Source organism: Ixodes scapularis, unplaced genomic scaffold, assembly GCF_016920785.2.
Source record: "Ixodes scapularis isolate PalLabHiFi unplaced genomic scaffold, ASM1692078v2 PGA_scaffold4__175_contigs__length_147842914, whole genome shotgun sequence".
In the NCBI taxonomy this organism is placed as follows: domain Eukaryota; kingdom Metazoa; phylum Arthropoda; class Arachnida; order Ixodida; family Ixodidae; genus Ixodes; species Ixodes scapularis.
The window spans coordinates 15,000,414-15,019,396 of NW_024609879.1; the positions used below are offsets into that span (position 1 = coordinate 15,000,414).

The 18,983-nt window shown below is 45.8% G+C and overlaps 1 protein-coding gene across 1 annotated transcript in view; it reads right to left on the minus strand.

Annotated features, from left to right (window-relative positions):
• LOC120846174 (cytochrome P450 2F5) overlaps positions 1-18,983 on the minus strand; it is an 80,684-nt gene that overhangs the window by 12,723 nt on the left and 48,978 nt on the right. Inside the window, exons 6-7 of the mRNA XM_042293394.1 lie at positions 9,626-9,930; positions 4,998-5,113 (exon numbers count right to left, since the gene is read on the minus strand). Of these exons, the coding sequence (XP_042149328.1) occupies positions 4,998-5,113; positions 9,626-9,930 (421 nt within the window). The remainder of the gene's footprint in view (positions 1-4,997; positions 5,114-9,625; positions 9,931-18,983) is intronic.

Below are 18,983 nucleotides of genomic sequence, written 5' to 3' on the forward strand. Positions count from 1 at the left end.
GTGGACACACACACACAAAAATAAAACCTTTTGGTTTTGCTTTTTGTATATTTGACCCATCTAGGGCAAAACGTCGAGGTTTTCTTTTGTTTCTCTTGTTTTTGTCGTCAGTCCGTCAACTATTGATCTCGCGAACACTGTCTGTAAGCGAACGTTGATAACCAGAGAACAGTACAGGAAACAAACAACGAGCTGGATGACCTCTAAAAATGCCAACAAAATGTACCCCAACGTTGAGTGCCTTTTTGAACGCAACCTACTCGAAGAAAGTTCGATCACTGCCGTGGCTATTATGTGGGTTCTCTTTGTTATCCATACACTCATATCCCTATCCCAAGTTCGTTTATAGTGAACTCCCCATATAGTGAATATGGATTGTAGTTAAACGATGCGTCTAAGGTTCGCCGCAGGACGTGATATTCAGCGATGTCACTACAGGCGAGGCGCTCTGACCCGTTTGTCCCCCCCCCCCCCCCACACACCTCAGTGTGTACCCAACAGAAGGCGTGTGCACATGCCCACAGGCCTTGTGGGCATGTACATGTGGTTTTTTCATAGAGCACGAGGCACAGTGTACTGTAAGAATACCAACAATTAGTGGAATGACGTTAAGTGCCGGATCTCCCCCGAGAGCACACGTTACAGGATGCGAGCTTGACCCACTTGGGCTTTTATGCTGAGCTGGGCACCCTGCATGCTGCATTGGTCATGCAGGCCGCAGTGGTAATAAAAGAGCTCCTCCTCCCCCTCATCGGAGAACACGAACTCCAGCCGAACGCTGACGCCGCGTTCGGTTATGTCGGCCGAACGCTGCGTCATTGTATTTGTTGTCCCCATCCGTGTAGTTCTAGGTTAACCGCTTGGGGCGTCACGGTCTGATCTCCTCCCCAACAGCTAAAGTGACTTCTTTCTTGTTGTCCCAGAAATGTTTTGTAACCTCTGTCAGTGATAATGCCACGCGCGCTGCCCAGCGAGCGCGTGGCCGAATGGTTACCGCGTTTGTCTCTCGCGCGGATGCTTTCGCGCGGAGGCTCCGGGCAAGATGCCAGGGAGCAAACTCCTCTTTTATTTATTCTTTCAACTTGACATGCTCGTAACTTCAAGAACCTTGTCGTCTGATCGAGTTACAAATGTTCTACGCGCCGAAATTTCTACGCCGAATGCTCCAGAAACCCACGTGGGTACAAAAGGTGCTCCGAGTGGCGGTCCTGAGTCAGTCTCGCCCCATTGCTCAATCCTGCTGTTTCGTTGACAACGACGCCTGCGACGCTAGCCTTTCTCTATTTTGGTTTGTGCACAAGTTCGCCCCATTAAACGTTTAGTTTCTTCAATTATTCGCCGCCTCATCATTTGTCAGTCGTGACAATATCCTTCTCCTTATAGTTGGACTGCATAAATTAGCCCTGCGATACCTTTAATTTCTTTTTTCGTTTTGTGTTGTTGCGGGATAATAAACCATCCTGGTAACCCAGATTTGCGCAGCTGTATTACTGCCACTGTTGATGACGTCGGGACAAACTACGCAGTGCGGGAGTATCTTCAAAAGTAATCGAATTATATTTCTAAGTATTTCTACTCTACTCAATATACCTTGCAGTGAAAGTAACTTGAGTAGTAGTTTCAATACTTTATGAAGCAGCTATTTAGTTACTTAACTTAAATACTTTTATTTATCGAGTATTTTGTCCAACACTGAGTAGCAGAAATGGGCAGAGTTTAGGGTTGGACCAATTTGTTTTTAAAGTTTTAAGATATGAAGATTTGGGGCTTTTCCTATCGTGGCCCTTTTTCCTATTTTCATCTTTGTTTAAGAGATATCTCTGTTGCAAAGCTTCGTGGAAGGAAATGCACGATCAAAGTCTATGAAACTGCTCGGTTTTTAGGTCTAAAATTTTTTAACAGCTACTCATGTATATAGTTTAAAATATGTGTGCTGAATGTCATAAAGGTTAGTGCTCAACGTTTGTTGTAAGGTTCGCATGGAAATAGAAGATAATGAAAAAAAAAACATCGAAATAGAAAAAAAAATGGGAAAAATAGGCAAACAGTGTTTCATAGTACAAATATACCGCCGTTAAGTGTCAGGAAGAGAAAGCAGCCATTCAGAACTTGAGAGAAGACAAGAGCATCGTCGTCCTCCCTGCCGACAAGGGGAACGCAACCGTGCTACTCGACCGCGCGGACTACGATGAGAAGGCGCTTCAGCTTCTCAACACCGACGCATACATGATTCTGCCAAAGGACCCGACTGCCAAGATTCAGGCAAGTCTAAACAAAATGCTCTCTACGATTTTTGATGGGTATCCCGAGTCCCGAGGCCTTTACTTGGGTCTCATTTGCCGGAACGGTTCAGCGCCGGCCTTTTATGGCCTGCCGAAGGTGCACAAGCCAGATGTCCTCCTCCGACCCATTGTGGATTTCACCACGTCTCCGTTACGTGCGTTGTCCAACCATCTCCACCGACTGCTGTCGCCTTTAACCGGGAAGACCGACACGTACGTCCAAAATTCTGGACACTTCATCGAGCTCACATCGGGCCTCGAACTGCGGGACGACGAGAGCCTTGTCTCCTTCGACGTCGTGTCGCTTTTCACAAGTGTGCCTGTGCCTCTCGCAGTGTCTGTGACGCGGAAGGCCCTCTCGTCTGACACGATACTCTCCGAAAGAACGTGCCTTGAGGTGGACGAGATTTGCCGTCTACTGGAATTATGCCTATCCAGCACTTATTTTTCTTTTGCTGGCCGCTTCTACAGACAAACCAGTGGTACGGCTATGGGTGCTGCGGTCTCCGTCACTGTGGCAAACTTCGTAATGGAGGCGATCGAGAGAAAAGCCCTGGACACTTTCTCCCCAGGACCCGTGTGTTTCCTGCGGTATGTCGATGACTGCTTTTGTGTTGTAAAGACCAGTGAGATCGACCGTCTCCACACACATCTCAACTCCATCGAGCCAGCGATTCAATTCACGATTGAGCAAGAATCAGATGGCTGTCTCCCTTTCCTAGACGTCTGTGCAGTGAGAAAGTCCGGCCGCCTGGACTTCCGTGTGTATAGGAGGCCGACACACACAGGCCTATAGCTGGACTTTTCCTCAAGCCACCCTAGGACACATAAGTCTTCCGTGGCTTCGGCACTCGTCAGACGGGCGATCACGGTCTGCACATCAGAGGAGACCCTTCGAAAAGAGATCGAAACGATTAAACAAGACCTGCGGAAGAATGGCTACCCGGCTGGATTTGTAAAAAGCACGATCAAAAAAATTCGACGCACCCCTTCAACCCAAGACGCCCCCCCTCCCTCCACCCGCGTGTGGGTACCCTACATCAAGGGCACAAGCGAGGTTCTCGCCCGAGTACTGCGACAGTACGGCATAGCGGTATCACACAAGCCAGTCTCGACCATCGGCGGCCTTCTCCCCCTGCCAAAGGATCGCCCCCCGAGGGAGAGGGCACAGGGATTGGTTTATAAAATTCCCTGCGGTGACTGCCCCGCGTCGTACGTTGGGGAAACGAAAAACTATCCAGAGCGCCTGCGGCGCCACCGCTACGACATCGCGAAGAAAAATGTGGAGGGAAGCGCGCTGGCCGAACACATCGAGAAGGCGAACCACTCCATCGACCTTGACAACAGCTCCATCCTCGGAACGGAGAAAAACTGGCGGAGGCGCCTCCTGTTGGAGTCGTGGCACATTCAATGCACACGTGGCAACATAAACCGGTCGACGGGGACCCTTCCCAGCAGCTACGTTTCGGGGTTAAGAGGGATAATCCGGAAAACACCCGGGGGTGTTCGGGTTCGTGGGAAGGCCGTTCCGCGGGACAAAAACAGTCACCCGTGATCAAGGGACCGAGTTGGTTCCGAAACGTCGGGATTTTTGCTTTTTAATAAAGCTTGGTTAGAGTTTCTAAGTTGAAGATTTATTAATCATCCCTAACCAGACGGATGTCCGTCGAAAATGTTTAAGTTTAAGATATACAAACTTCTGTCGCGCAAACTTCAATATATGCTGGATTGCATATTGTGACACTTTTTCAAATCTCGCGTTTAGTGTTTCTGTGGAAGTGTTTGAATCTGCAGCAAAAAATGCATCCTCTTAAACACAAAAAACTAATTTTGATATAATCTTTACCAGTTGGCAGATAATGTTTCTGAAAACTAAATAGTAGAATATTATCGCATATATAAACTAGCAGCCTTTGATTTCAGTAAACGTTGCCCAGCTTTGTCTAAAGTCCGGAAAAAAAAAAAAACATAAAGAACCAAACCGACCGGAGCGGTCGGTTTGGTTCTTTTGGGGTTTTCATCGCCGCTTGCGCCATCTGTTGAGTTGTAACCAAAATTGGTGAGAACTAAGTTTGCACAGTTATTAGAGTTAAAGGTAAACTGAAGAGGTTTTAGAAACAAAGAGCTAGAAGTGAATTTGAGAGTATTTTTATTATATGAATTTTACGCTCGTCGGGCCGAGCAAGCAACGGTTGGTCCTGCATCGGGGCCATATCACGTTCCTTTTCTCCAAAGATGTAACTATACGCGAGAAAACACGAAAAACCTCCGACCAGTCGTTTGTCATAAAAAGATCTTTCGGCCATCAACGCGTGTCTTTCGTGTGGGCTGCGCGTGCAACTGTAAGCTTGCCATGTATCTTTCGCACCCTGACACCAGTCGTTACGTCTCTTTCTGACCTTCTTCGAAAGAGGAAGAGTGCTCGTGCATAGCTTTGATAGGCACTGAAGATGCACGAGAATGGAGGTACCAACAACCCGTTTTATGACGTAACGCTTCTTGAAGAAAAAACTTTAGCGGTACTTTGAAAATAAATGTTTGCAGCCTCTGTGCGCCAATTTGAAAAATATACTCAATATTCGTGGTCCTGGAGACAAATTGAAGATGATTTAAGTGGACTTACTTCAATAAAATACAGCGCCAGCTTCCCTTTAACCAGCTTTGGCCATTATCGACATAGAGATCGCTGAGATAAACAGAATCGAGATTACCTACCACTGATATGAGGGTTGCTGTCTTTACAGTACTCGCACGTCTCCTTTAAGTACGCATCTGTGAAATCCAAGATGGTGTGCTCGTCAAGAACCTCTTGGTGCTCTCTAATTTTTTCGCTGAAAAGATAAAATTGCCGAGGATGCAGTAAGCATAAATTTTAAATATCAAGCAAAAAATGCAAAAACAGGCAAGATTCCTATGTTTTGATATCTGTCATTCAAAACATTATGCTTTGTGTTTTGATTTTTATACATGTGCAGGAAAATGCAAAGCTGGGTGTAACAGATCTTCCCTTCCTTCTTGATTTCGACACAACGGTGATGGCTTTGCGTGGTGCTCATTAAATACCCCAACCTACCAGGGGTACTGCACCAGCAACGTCTATCATCGGAGCGGAGGCACCAACGCCCATCGATCACGTTGTCTAAATAAACATACAACATAACTACATTGACACCGCGGTGAACTTGCTAAATTTGGAAACCGTGCACGCAAGCCCGGTACAGTCAAACATATGGCAGCAGTCTCCACAAACGTCGTCTAACTAATACAACAAATGTGAGGAAAAAAATATATCGGCTGTGCACAGACTACGTACCGAATTGAGGTTCATAAAATGTGCCTTGGAGTGGCATAGGTGTCTCTCTTGCTACCTTGTTCGAAATAGATTTTTATTAATGCAGTAAAATTCATGTCGTTATCGTATTTAAAAACAATGATTTCTTTTTTCATCTTCTTCCTCCTTGGCTCCGCTCCTAAACCACGGTGAAGAAACATATTTAGGTGATTAATCTGGCCGCTCTTCCCGCGGGGAGCGAGCGACCAGATGATGTTCGGAGCTAGCCTTGAACCAGGAGTAGTTCGTTCCACGTCGCCGCGAAGGGCGCTGAGGCATGAGGTCCCTGCTCGGCGGCCACAAGTCTGAGGCGTAGCGTGCTTGCCTTTTTCGCGGTGTGGTGGTGTGGCGGTGGTGTGCGGCCAGTAGCTGGGCTCGTGGTTTGTTTTGGTGCTGTGTCGACCACAGGTGCCACCATCGCGCGCGAAAGTGAGCGTTAACCCAAAGGAGAAGAAGGAAGAGAACACAGCTTTACGGACTCTGGCGACTTGGTAGCGGGGTGCCGGCAGTGAGCTACAAGAAGCGGTGAGCGAGAGAATGCGGGACCACCGCTGGGAGAAACGATCGGAGCGGTCGGTTTGGGAGGGATCCCATACTTGGGCGCCATCTATCCTCATGTGAGTGAATCACGCTTGGTGCGCCAAATAGGATAGAGCAGCCGCGTCGGACAGAGAGCCATCACCTAAATGTTTCGTTTTCCGTGTCCTAAACTCCAAAGCGAAATGAGAAACCGGACACTTCCTTTGGAGGAAAAAGCCAGCCTCAAAATCAAGAACCACCATCATCATTATTACCATCGTTTACTGCCCGATAGCCGAGACATCCCCGCCGATAGATGGCTCTCGCCAAGCCCCCCAATTCAAGGGGGGAGACGTCACGGCTGCGGGACGTCCAGCCATTCGAGCCAGAAAACCTCTCCGTGCCGAGGCTATTATATTTTCGAAGAGTGGAATCTGTTCCCCCTAGTAAAGTATTGGCTAACCGCTTACTAATGAACAACTTTCTCTCTTTCTTTTTCTCTCATCTATGGGAAAGTGAAAGGACAAGGCGCTGCCTCCAGCTCGTTCAACTATGAAACGGTAAAGGCCATTCGTAACTTGAGTTGCGTGATGTCTTTAAAGGGAGACTGAACCAAAACATTTAGTGTCCATAATAAGTGGCGCACGTTCTTTCCACGAGCCAGCAGCCGCCGGTGTGCGCGAGTACACGCAATGAAAATGACGTCAAAGACCTCTATTCGCGCTTAAAAGGACAGTGAAATGCATGGGCTTCGGGCCAAAGGCGAATAAAGACAGGCTTTTCATCTCTACAAGTGAAAGCTACGTGCTTGTTAGACCAAATAATCGCTTACCTTTTACACCAGACACCACTGTGTAGATGAAAAACTTGTCTTTCTTCTCCTTTGGCCCGAAGCGCATACATTTCGCTGTCATCTTAACCACGAATAGAGGTCTTTGACGTCATTTTTGTTGCGTGTGCTCGTGCACACAGGTGACTGCTGGCTCGTGGAAAGAACGTGCGCCACTTATTATGGACTCTAAATTTCTTGGTTCAGTATCCCTTTAAGAAGGTCGTGGTGGGGCGTGATTGGACGTTGGATAAGTGGAAACCCAAAATTCGTATAAGTTAAAAAATACTGCCAAAACAAATACGAATATATAAAAGAATAAAGCATAGAGCACGGTTACGGAAGCAGAACTTCTTTCATTTAGCAACACAGAATGACAAGAGCATATGTTTTTTTCCCTCTGTGCTGTCTGCCAATGAAGTAGGGGCCCTGGACCTCCTCAAGCCGACAACTGTCGGCTTTTAGTTCGTGCCTCCAACGACTGTATTTCAACATGCAGGAGTAAATAAAATGAATGAAGGCAAAATGAATATAATAACCGCCCTCCCTTCCCCCTTACCCCCCCCCTCCCAGGTTTTAACATTCTCGAAGGGGAAAATAAAGAAAAAAATATGAAGGAAAGGGAAATTTATTATTAATTTTAATTCCCCTTATATTTTTTTATACTTGGTGTCAAGTTGTTGCTCAATAAAAAAAGTTATGTTTCCATTTCACCCTTCATATTTTATTATTTTATGTATTCATCTCTAACTCTAAAACACACTCGTTTGTAAGTAATGCTGCAAACATAACTTTCAACGTTTAATCGCAGCAAGATGCCAATACAAAAAAAGGCTCAAGGTATACCCAAGCACTTCTTATGAGTTGTGAATGCGAAAGCTTGCAAGCCGCTCATCCGCTCTCTTCTTTCGTCTGCGGTGTTCTTGCGTTGACGGTCGTACGCGCGCGCTGTCCTTGCCGCGCTGACCTTGGGTGTGGAGCAATGGAGCCGCTGCCTCGCGTACACGTAGCGTTATGGGGCGGCGGTCGTTGAAACTGACGCACAGCGGCCAATGGGAGCCTCGCCGACACTGGCCAGCCAATGGGACCGAAGCCGAAATCCATCAGCTTTACTCACTGGGGAATCTAGGAGCCGTTTGGCTAGGTTTCTCGCGTGGTTTCAAAGCTGGGAGCTGGCTTCAATTGGAGAAAATATTTAAGGTACCGTTTGGCGGCTTCAAAACTGATGATTTCGGCTCGCTCGAGGGGATAGTTAATGTTTTTTTCATTAAAACTACTTCAATGCTTAGATATGGAGTCTATATATTTTAAAATATATTTTACTCGTATCATTATGTTGAAGAAAAGGTACAAAATATTCCAAGTGATAGTATTGAATGCAGCGACTGGAGCTGATCATTTGACGAAATAAAATTCCGCACCTATCTAGTCGTCGTTTTCTCGCGGCTATTGTATTCAAATTGCGGTTCTATCAAAGGAAGCATGGGGTACTTGTTTGGTATAGCCAAAACGCGCGCCAACGTCGGACATCTATCTCCGCCCCCTGAGTGGCTGATAGAACAAACTAAAACTACTTTAACCCGATACAGATGATAAGACTCAAAACTCGCTCGGATAAGTTCACTGAAATGTTTTTCAAACTTTTACCTTCCCGTCCTGTACTCTGCCAATATACCTCTCTGAACAAACGGCAAGATTAGTTTAATCATTTTCAAAGAAAGTAAAAACCTAACATTCATGACATGCTCATTCGTACCCTTGCGGACAAAGTGTAGAAAATATTTATTCAGGTCATATGATTTTGCCTAAGAAAGCAAGGTTACGAAGAAAACTGGGCGTTGCCCAAAACACCCGCGCACCGAAATGCCTAGTTCCAATCCGGTCAGCCGCTGTTCGTCCGATCAGTCGCCGACCGCCAGTCGCCATAAAAATTATTTGACGTCCTCATTATCAAAGACGTCAGCTCGTCCTTCCGGTACCTTCATGCAGTTATCTCCATGCGCATAACATTTCTGTGGCAAGGGATGGTCTTGCTGACGCATGATTGATGACAGAACTACGGCCGCAACTTTCTTCAGAGGGAGCACACAAATGTAAATGTTTGTGACACGTCGGAACAACTGCCTATATCTGTGTGTTGGTTATGGGGAGAAGTGGTTAGAGTACGAACCTACATTTGGTGTACGCAAAAATATTTTTCATAAATCTTATTATTTTTACCCAGTCCTTTGGATGTTAGAAAAAAAAACAGCCTTCGTGAACATTCACGCACACTTACAAACCAGCAGCAAAGACCAACTGACAAAACTGTTTACATAGTTTACGTGCATAAGCAATGTAAGGTCACCAGAAATACATCACGGGTATTTCAAGTTTCCACAAACTAGAGCCTAATATCACGGTGTTTAAAATCTCACAGTAACCATGTTTTTTCACCCAGTTGACCACATCTGGGGCATTAAAAATCGTTCCCAGTTTTCAACGCAACAAAATTAATTTAAATGCACTTTTGCTTTCTTAATATAAAGACGAAACTCAGCTTATTTCCGTATGCGATCATAGTGGTCTGAGTGCAGCCTATCCTCAATGATGTCCCTGATTAATAGAAGACAAAAAGCCGAGAAAGGGAGGCAGAGAAACAAGGGGGTGTGACGGCGCACGTACCTGACGAATTCCACAACCCCTCGATACCCGCTTCTCAGCATGTGCACACTTGAGAACGGCAGGTAGCCCGCGATCGTGTATAGCCAGGACGGTGCCCAGACAACAAGAGAGCAGGAGGAAAGCCCTCGTCCCACTTGCGACATGCATCTGTCCAGAAGCCTTCGTCTTGGATCTCCAATTCGGTAATATTCGCCGATCAGCATCTTCATGATGCATTTCTCGATGCTCGCCTTCAGGTGTTGGTTTATATGCACAGGAATTCCATTGTGCTCGGTAAGCTTGCTGCACAGGTACTGGAGCTCCTCCTGTGAACAGAGTGTGAATTAGATACTACAAAATATTTGAATTAGTACGTTCTTTCTTTTTATTGCGTCTAACTCATATTCACAACGATCCGTCTAATTCCGCTTTCTTGCATTCAACTTAGCGTAGAATCTTCGAATCTCGTAAACGCCTTGCGCCTACTAACTCCAGTCACCTCACATGATAGTGGGTTAAGGATCATATCCTGACCAGGGCCGAAATCTAGTCGCAAAACAAATACACACGCAGATACAAAAAACGCAATGTCAAGACAAAATCTTCGCGCTTGATTGGAACAGGTGGTGAAATAGTAACACACATAGAAACACGAAAAAATGCCGCGATCGATACTTTGTTTCATTTTAAAGGTACCTTGAGGAAGTTTCCAAGGTCGCCTAAATCTGGCGATAACTCACTGCGCGGGCTTTAAGCATCCTAGAAAAATCATAAACATTAACGATGCGCGGCCGAATATCCCTATTAAAAAAAAATCAAAGAACGAAATTATTTCCGGTGATGAAAAGAGCACTGTGATGACAAGACGTGAACAATGAAAACGCGACATTTCGGTGAGGTTGCAAACGCTGTTATTACAAAGTGTGCCTGATTTCGTAGTTAATGGACACAAGAAAGTGTAGTCTAAAATGATTAAATTCTCGCAGAGGGGGAACATAATGCTGCAATAATCGTATAGAAAAGAAGCAAACTATATTGTTTTGTTTTTTCTGTCTTCTGCCTGAATTATCTGTCCGAACGTAAGCTTTCGAGCGCTCGAGGGCGCGTTCGCTGGGTTCATTTGTTGTCCCGGCTGTATGGTCAACAAGCCGCGAGCATTCGAGATAACACTCCGAGGTTCCACCGGTCAGAGATGCGAGGATCCTTCGCTCGCTATTGGCTGACAGTGATCCTGGTTTTGGAACAGGCTCCTCCGATTGGCGGATATGATATCGGTGTGTTTCGATCATTGATTGTTCTTTTAATAGGAAAACCGGCCTCGGGTATCGTCAGGATCTAAGAATATATAAAATGCTTAGAGCAAGCGAAGTGTGTTATGACTATATTTAGTCAATCTTAGAAACCTCCTGAGGTCACCTTTAAGTCCAAGTGAGGCAAAAAAGTATTTACAACGCGAGAAAAAACGCATAAAGGGGGATTGGTGGCCGAGTGGGCTAGCGCACACCACCTCGGAGCACGTGGAGCAAAAGATCGCGAGCAGATCCCAGGGCCGGTTTGCTTATCTTGCGGCTGCGGCTGCGGCTGCGGCCAAGAGGGATTTTTCTGTCACGTCACCAGCTCCATGGGGACAAGGAAGTACCTAACGTCCCTGCCTAATGGCGGAGAAATCCGTATCGCTTCAAGCACAAAAGCCTAATTTCGCTCGCAGAAACCGACTGCAGGGACTTTCAACTGGAGTCCAATTGACTGCCCCCGTATACTGTAGGAGCGGCAGATAAAGTCACGGCCAGGGAGGGTAAAAATGAGCCAAATTAAAGGAAAAACCACTCGAGATGAACGCGGTGGCAGAATATTTATATACCTCCGCCAGCGCCGGCGGCTCGCGCTTTCTACAGTGGTCAAGAGGTTAGCGTCACGGCGTGAAAGTCTTGGATTCCAATCACGCTTGGAACTTTTTTCTTTTTTGTATTTTTCGTGTGTCTTACTTCTTAACTGTGATCCTTTTTAGGAATCATCCACTTGCACTACTGCGCCTTACACGGTGTTTACTGTTAGTCCCACCTGTTCACTCGAAACACCGGTAAGAAAAAAAAAAGGATCAACGCAAGTTAACGCGTTAATACAATCATTTCATAATGTTCATTAAAAGGAAACCAAGGTAACAGCATGGGTATGGCTTCCACACAAACGGAGCCGAAACAAGCATCCTTTCCCCAGCAACTAGTTTTATGTGTTTTTAAATATACAACGCTCTTGCTACGACTCCTTTCAATAACAGGAGACGCCCGTTTAGTATTAATAAAAACTGCAGTTGTGGCAATTAAAAAAAAAGACTTTCACACAATAAGCAAAAAGAAAAAAAGACTAGCAGCTGTGGATGCAGTGATTGAGCGAAATCCTACAGGCAAGGCAGCAAGTCAGACGTCTGAGAAAGTAGTAAAACCGAAGTAAAAGAGATCTTACTTTTACTTGCATGGAATGTGATAAAAGCTATGTTTTTACTCTTTAAATTTTGTTGTGGCAATCGTTTTGTAATATTAGGACATTACTTGTTGAATTTTAGTTAGAATAGCAGACGATCGCAACCGAATGCAAAAATGAATCAGGTGTCGGCATCGCAAACCCTCTCTCGAACGCATATACCTAAAATGACTTTGGATCAACAAATGAAAATAATTAGAGCAGTTGGAAAACGGAAACAACAAATTCTAGAGATATTCAGCAGCACAGTTACCTGGCGAACGAAGAGACGGGCATGGGAAGATATTGTCAACTTTCCGCGGAGTGCACGGCAGATGCAGGAGGTGTGGCGGAAGTTGGTAAAGGAAGCCAAAGACATGTATGCGCTCTTCCGAGGTCATGAACAACGAACTGGTGAGTCATAAGTACCCGCCCAATGATTTTATAGAGCTCATAGGGCCATGTCTACATTCTTAGTAAGAGTGCAGTCAAATAGAAAAAAAATTACTGCCTCGATTTTTTTTTTTTTTTTACCGGTGTTTCGAGTGAAGAGGTGGGACTAACAGTAAACACCGTGTAAGGCGCAGTAGTGCAAGTGGATGATTCCTAAAAAGGATCACAGTTAAGAAGTAAGACACGCGAAAAATACAAAAAAAATTCCTACCGCGATTTGAACCCGGGACTTTCACGCCGTGACAATAAGTACCGGCGCTCTAACCTCTCGACCACAGTAGAAAACTTTTTTCTTTTTTTATTTGCACCAAATACGCAATACACACAAAACACTCACAAGACACGGGCTAAAACGCCACGTGCCCTCACCTGGGGCCGTAACGATCCTTAAAACTCCTTCATACCTTTTAAGCCATCTAACAAGCCAACCCACTCGGGCGGGGTCTCACTCATTTCTAAAACACTCTTGACCTGCAAAACCACTTCAATAAAAAATAAACGCGCTGACTTTGGGCGGACTTCGGCATGCCGCACCGCCATACGGGACCTCCACAGACCGTACAATCCGAGGGCCATAAAGAGATTGTAAGGCACAGTTTCACCTTTCTCCACGGGGAGAAAGCGAATGGTGTATTCATCAATGCACATATATTTTTTCAGGGTCCGTTGTAAAACATCCCAAAAAAAGACAGCGTCCCAGCAATGCAGGAACGCATGCTCAATAGTCTCAGGCTGTCGACACAACAAACAATTGACACCCCAAGGAACGTACATGCCCCGTTCCTGAAGCCTTACCTTCACTGGTAATGTGGCAGTGTGTAAACGGAAGAAAAACGTTTTTACCCGCTGGCGGCACACACATTTTCTTCACGCGGCTCAGTACGTCCTGTCCAGGACCCGCCACATACGGCAGTCGGTAAAGTGGCACCGGAAAAACTGCGTCAAGAAGGTCGCGGGTTAATCTTTTGTGCGTTACACTCGACAAATAGTCCATTGAAAATCTCACTACCAATAATTTAAGAGTCCACAACTTCCTTTATAAAACCACCCATCCTTGCGGGCTGTCCCACCTCTGAAGACACAAGAAAAGACGGCAGAAATTGAGCTAAGCGGGTTTGGATCATAACCCGAAACAGTGGCTTCTGCTGATCGCGTAAGAAAAGAAAACGAGAAACAGTCTTTCGAACAAAAAGATGGGCGAGCCCTACCCCTCCTTTGGAGGCACGTCGAAAAAGATCGTCTCGGCACATCCGGTTCATTCTCCGACAACCAAACAAAGAGCGCGAAAACTCGATGCATCTTCTGGATGCAGCTTCGGGTACACCATAAGACTTGGAGGACATACCATAGCTTGGCGTTTAAAAATACATTACATACGGTCGCAAGAAGAAAAATAGACAAATTGCGGTTGCGCCACCCGGATGTGCTTTTCCTAAGTTGCTCTACTACACTCTCCCAGTATGGTGTTGTGCTTTTCATGTGCTGCAACGGGGCCCCGAGGTATTTGCACGGGGTAGTATCCCATCGTATCCCTTGGTAGACTGCTGGCGTTGTAGCCCACGTCCCGTGCCATAGACCAACACTTTTGTCCGGATTAACCGCAGCCCCCATTGCAACGCAGAAAGACTTGCAAAGTCTTAGAGCCTCTACGACACTCTTTTTGTCGGCACAAAACAGCGCGATATCGTCCGCGTATGACAAAATTTTTGTTTCTATAGAATCCATTAAAAAACCTTTCACATTCTTGCTTTGAATTATGCTTAAACATAAGGGCTCCAAATACAAAGCAAACAACAACGGGGACAAGGGACACCCCTGCCTCACAGAGGCCGAGATGGGAATTTTCGATGTTAAAGAATGATTCAGTACTAACTTGGTGGTGCACCCGGTGTACGCTATACAGATCCCGTCAAAAATAATATTACCTACATTTACCCGCTTTAAAACAGCCCACAGCACATCATGCTGCACGCGGTCGAATGCTTTCTGCAAATCGACTTGGATCATGACTACTTGGCCTGCTTCGTTTTCGACAGATTCTAAAATAGCACGCGCAACGTGAATGTTTGTTTGAATGGATCGTCCCCGGATCCCACAGGTTTGGTGTTCACCGCGAGACGCCGGCGCTGGCGGAGGTATATAAATATCCTGCCACCGCTTTCATCTGGAGTGTTTTTTTCTTTATTTTGGCTCATTTTCACCCTTCCTGGCCGTAACTTTATCTGCCGCTCCTACTGTCACTCTAAAAAAAAAAAGGTGTCAAGGGAGAGTAAGTGCCCTAACTTACTCTCCTTTAACTCTATCTGCATGGAAGTTACTCTTTCCCGACCGCTTCTTTCGATGATACTCTCCCTTAACCCTCCCTCGACCTCGAGAGTAACTGTAACGAGAGTTAGTTTCTCCTCGCGATATCACGGGCTGTCGATAGATGGCGCCGCTATGGGTTCGGCGCAAGTTCGACGCTGTTCGGCGCAGGTATTTTTTTCGTTTTCTCGGGGAAACCTTTTTTTCCTATCCGCTTTTCTTTTTGCTTTTTTTTTCTTCTTCTTTTTTTTTTGGGGGGGGGGGGGGAGATGGGCAAGGATGTTTTAATAAATGGGTTGGTACAGCCTGCCTTGACGGGTTTATATTTCAGTATTTATTAACTTAATTATTACCTGCGGCAGGAAGATCATTTGAGCGGGGGACACTCCTTTATCCAAGCAATAGGCAATTAATGTTTTTGCTACACAGATATATTAAACAATAAACATATAGATCAGTGTGTAAACGGGTGTATGAGCGGATGCTGACGCGCGTGTGCGATTATGTTTCGTTACATAAGTGCCTAGGGTTGTTATGTAGCCCAGGGATGTTTTTGGGGCATTGTTATATTTTTGGGGGGTCGTTTCAAGTTACTGCTGAGCCCGACCTCACTGATCGTAGGAACAGGTATATGTATAAAAAAAGTATTTTTTCCACATTCGCATTAAAAGCAAGCAAAGAGGAAAACCTCCCTCCGTGACAGAAGAGGTCGGCTTCGCGCGGTCTATTGCATACGCCACGTGACGACCATTTTATAAAGCGTCGCCCTAAACACGGCGTTCGTTTCGAAACCATGTGTAGGTTCAAAAAACCTATACATGGCGGCAAGCCAGGTTTATGGTACGTGACACTAGGGGCTCCCTTACTTTCACCGCCGTGGAGAAAATAAACGACGGAGCCAGAGCGTTTGGAAAAGTTGTTAGCGATGATTTCCAAACTTGTTATGGGGTCTTTGTTTTGAGTCATTAAATAAACTTGGCTTGACTACTACCTGTTTTTTTTTTCAATATTTACATTTTACTTTCCGAAGCGAGGGAGTCGATTAGTCTTCTGCTCTGTTCAAGAAAAGCTCTGGGGGGTTAAACCTTTAACTCTGCACAGTTTGCTACATCCTTTAACTGTTTTAACCTCACTCTCCGAAGCTCCCTTGACAGGAAGGTTTTCGATATAAGAGAACATTCAAGATCGCTGCTCTTTTCCGCTGTTCATCAAACAGTTCCTAAAGGTGTATTCACACGAGGGACTTTGTCCGCGGACAAGTTCCCACGAAAGGCGTGACGTCACCTCTTCTGGGGTATGAAATCGGTCATGTCTCTGGCGAAAACAGCAGGCAAAACCAAGGGACATGTCCACGGACCTGAAGAACGTGTCCTCGGATCTGGTGTATCTTGCGTATCACGTGGGCGAACGTCACAAAATATGTCCGCGGACCTGCCGGACCACGATTATAGGGGTTTTAAACGCGATCCAATTCCGTCTTTTTTCGAGTCCGCTGTGATCCGCGGACGAGCCCCGAGAACCGACTGCGTGATAGTGCTCGTGGTACTTAGTTGCACGAGCGGTTTTCTCTTTTTTTTATATGCCTCTCACGTTTCTCGTACACGGATGGGCCTTTGCTCATTTTTCAGTACGATTAGTACGCACGAGCTACAGCTGTGGAAGATGCTCGAAGGTTCCTGTGTATAATGAAAAAAGGAGCCGAAAAGAAAAAGAAAGAAAACGTCTGGAATATGTTTTCGTTTCGAACATGGAGGTAGACAAGGCTTCACGAGTTGTTGTGGCTTGTGCACTCAAGATGGCGGATGAGGAAGTCGTGGAATTTGTTTCCAGAGCTCTGATTTTATGTCGCTGTTGCGGTACTGGTCATTTTGAAGGACCAAAGTTGTGGAAGCTCTTCTACAAGTGCAATTGAAAACAGCGTCGCTTCATCACTGAAGGTCTTCATCGTTGTCGTCTTCAACCATTCATTCGTTCATCAGATGCTGGCGGGATTGGAATCGACCGACCGTCACGTGGCGTTGCGTGGCCGTTCTCTTGTAGCTTGGAGCGCAAAGAAGCACAACCAAATCTCTCGGCGCAAGGTGAGAGCGTTGGGCAATACCAATCCTGAACAGTATAGCTCGTGCAGCGAAGGCAGCGAGAAAGGTACGAGCTCGGACTCGCAGTTCTCGCCTTGGTTCACGGCAACCATGGAGTATTAATTCGCATGTCCTCAGACTTGCCCATGTCCGCGGACTTGTCCATTGTGACGTCGAAGCCACGTGATACGCATATTTCACAGGTCCGCGGACATCCTTCCCGGAATTTGTCCGCCGTGTGAATACACCTTAAAGGAGCTGTGCAACGATATTTAATTGGAATGTTTTTCACTTGACACGAGCTTACTGGCACACCTGGGACTCAAGGATACTCACACGCAACGCCACTGGCCAAGAAACTTCTTTGTTGCGGTGTAATTTCAAGGACAAAAGCGATCATTTTCATTCAATCTCTCCTTTGCAAAATTTGATGACGCAACATGGGGATCGCAGTACACCCAAGTGACGATATTTGAATGCGGTTCATAGATTGGACCCGAGCATTTCGTGGGCACTCGACTTGGGCTCGTGACAATTGCTAGCTCGAGAAGCATTCGGGTTGTGACCCGTGTCCAATCGCTGCAACGACGACAACAGCCGAGCCATAACAATGTTTGGAACTCAGCGCGTGTCCTGCGCTTTGCCAACCCCAGCGCGTGGCTATGATCAACATTGGTGGCATATAATCGGCTCCAGATCACGTGGCCGCTTGTTCTGGCTGCGAGTTGAGGGGGTGAACGCTGCTTGATTTTCTTTAATATTTTTCTGGGACTTCTATTGCGTGGGGTAAAAAACGAACGCGTGTTTCATAGGTCATTAACCTTAGGGATCCGTTTTAAACGGTATTTGCGCAAAGTACAAAAATCGTTGCATCGCTCCTTTAATGTACAGCGGAAGCACCGTGTAGCATTCCGGATATCGATATTTGTGGTACGGATCTCACTGGCTTTAAATATAGACACATTAGTGTGTATTACAGAAGTCTTATTTCGCTGTCCAACAGAGCCACATTTAAACTGCCATTGACGGGTTCACCTTACGTTCAGTTGATTCTACACAGCAAGCGATAGCTCAATTATTTGGGGGAGAACGTAGACTGCTCTATGTCGCCCTACGATATGTTAAAAAGTATGCTAAGCTTCTTATGTTCAATGTCCCCGAGGTACGAAACACGGACGACAGAAGCTCAGTTAAAATGAATGAGCGAAAATGTCGATATGTTTTGTAACTAGCGGTAGCTTCCTCCATCTAGCATGGCCTTTGAAAAAGCCTGTGTCTAGAGTGCCGTGGTACTCTTGCCAAGCGTTCAAGTGCCCACGTCCGATGGCACTCTAAGCACGCATTGGAGTGCCGTCCGAATTCCCTAAATGGGCTGTACAGAAGACGTGGGTCAGTGCGTCCCGAGAAGCATAGCCTGCCGCATCCGTGAGCTAAAGAAATCCGATTCACAAAAAATTTTTCACCATCGAAGTGCTTCGGAAGTGAGGGAAGTATCGCAAGCGGAAATTTAGAGGACCCAGAGGAAATTAGAGAGTAAATAAATTTAGAGGAATTTAGAAGATAAATAAATCTGTCTTTTAGAGACAGCCAAATTTACTTATAAGCTTGGTCTTGGTACCAATCCAGCCAGCTGAAAGTCATGATGTGGAAAGATTGTGAACTTTAATTTGGTCTCCTGTGTTTGTTAGTTACCGAATCGACAACAAACCAGCACCGACCAACCAGCTCTTTTAGGACGCAAATATTTGCACGAAAAAACTTAAAAAAAAAAAAAAAAGAACTTCGGAAAAACAAATAAATAAACACAAAAAAGTTAGTGTGGAATGGGCATGCTGCGGACACTAAAGTTCGTTAATATTTTTTTTTTTTTTTTTTTTTTTTTTTTTTTTTTTTTTTGTATGGAGCATTAGTGCAAGCTGGGTGCAAGGTGCGCAAGGAACGAGCGAGGCGCCCGTTGAGTCCGGATTCCCTGGATTACCGCCTTCGGACGCACACGCTGTCCTCAGTTGCCACACAAAGCCTTTAGTCATGGATCGGGGACTTTATCCCCCGTAAGCTGACAGCGCGGTGGAAACTACGTGCTT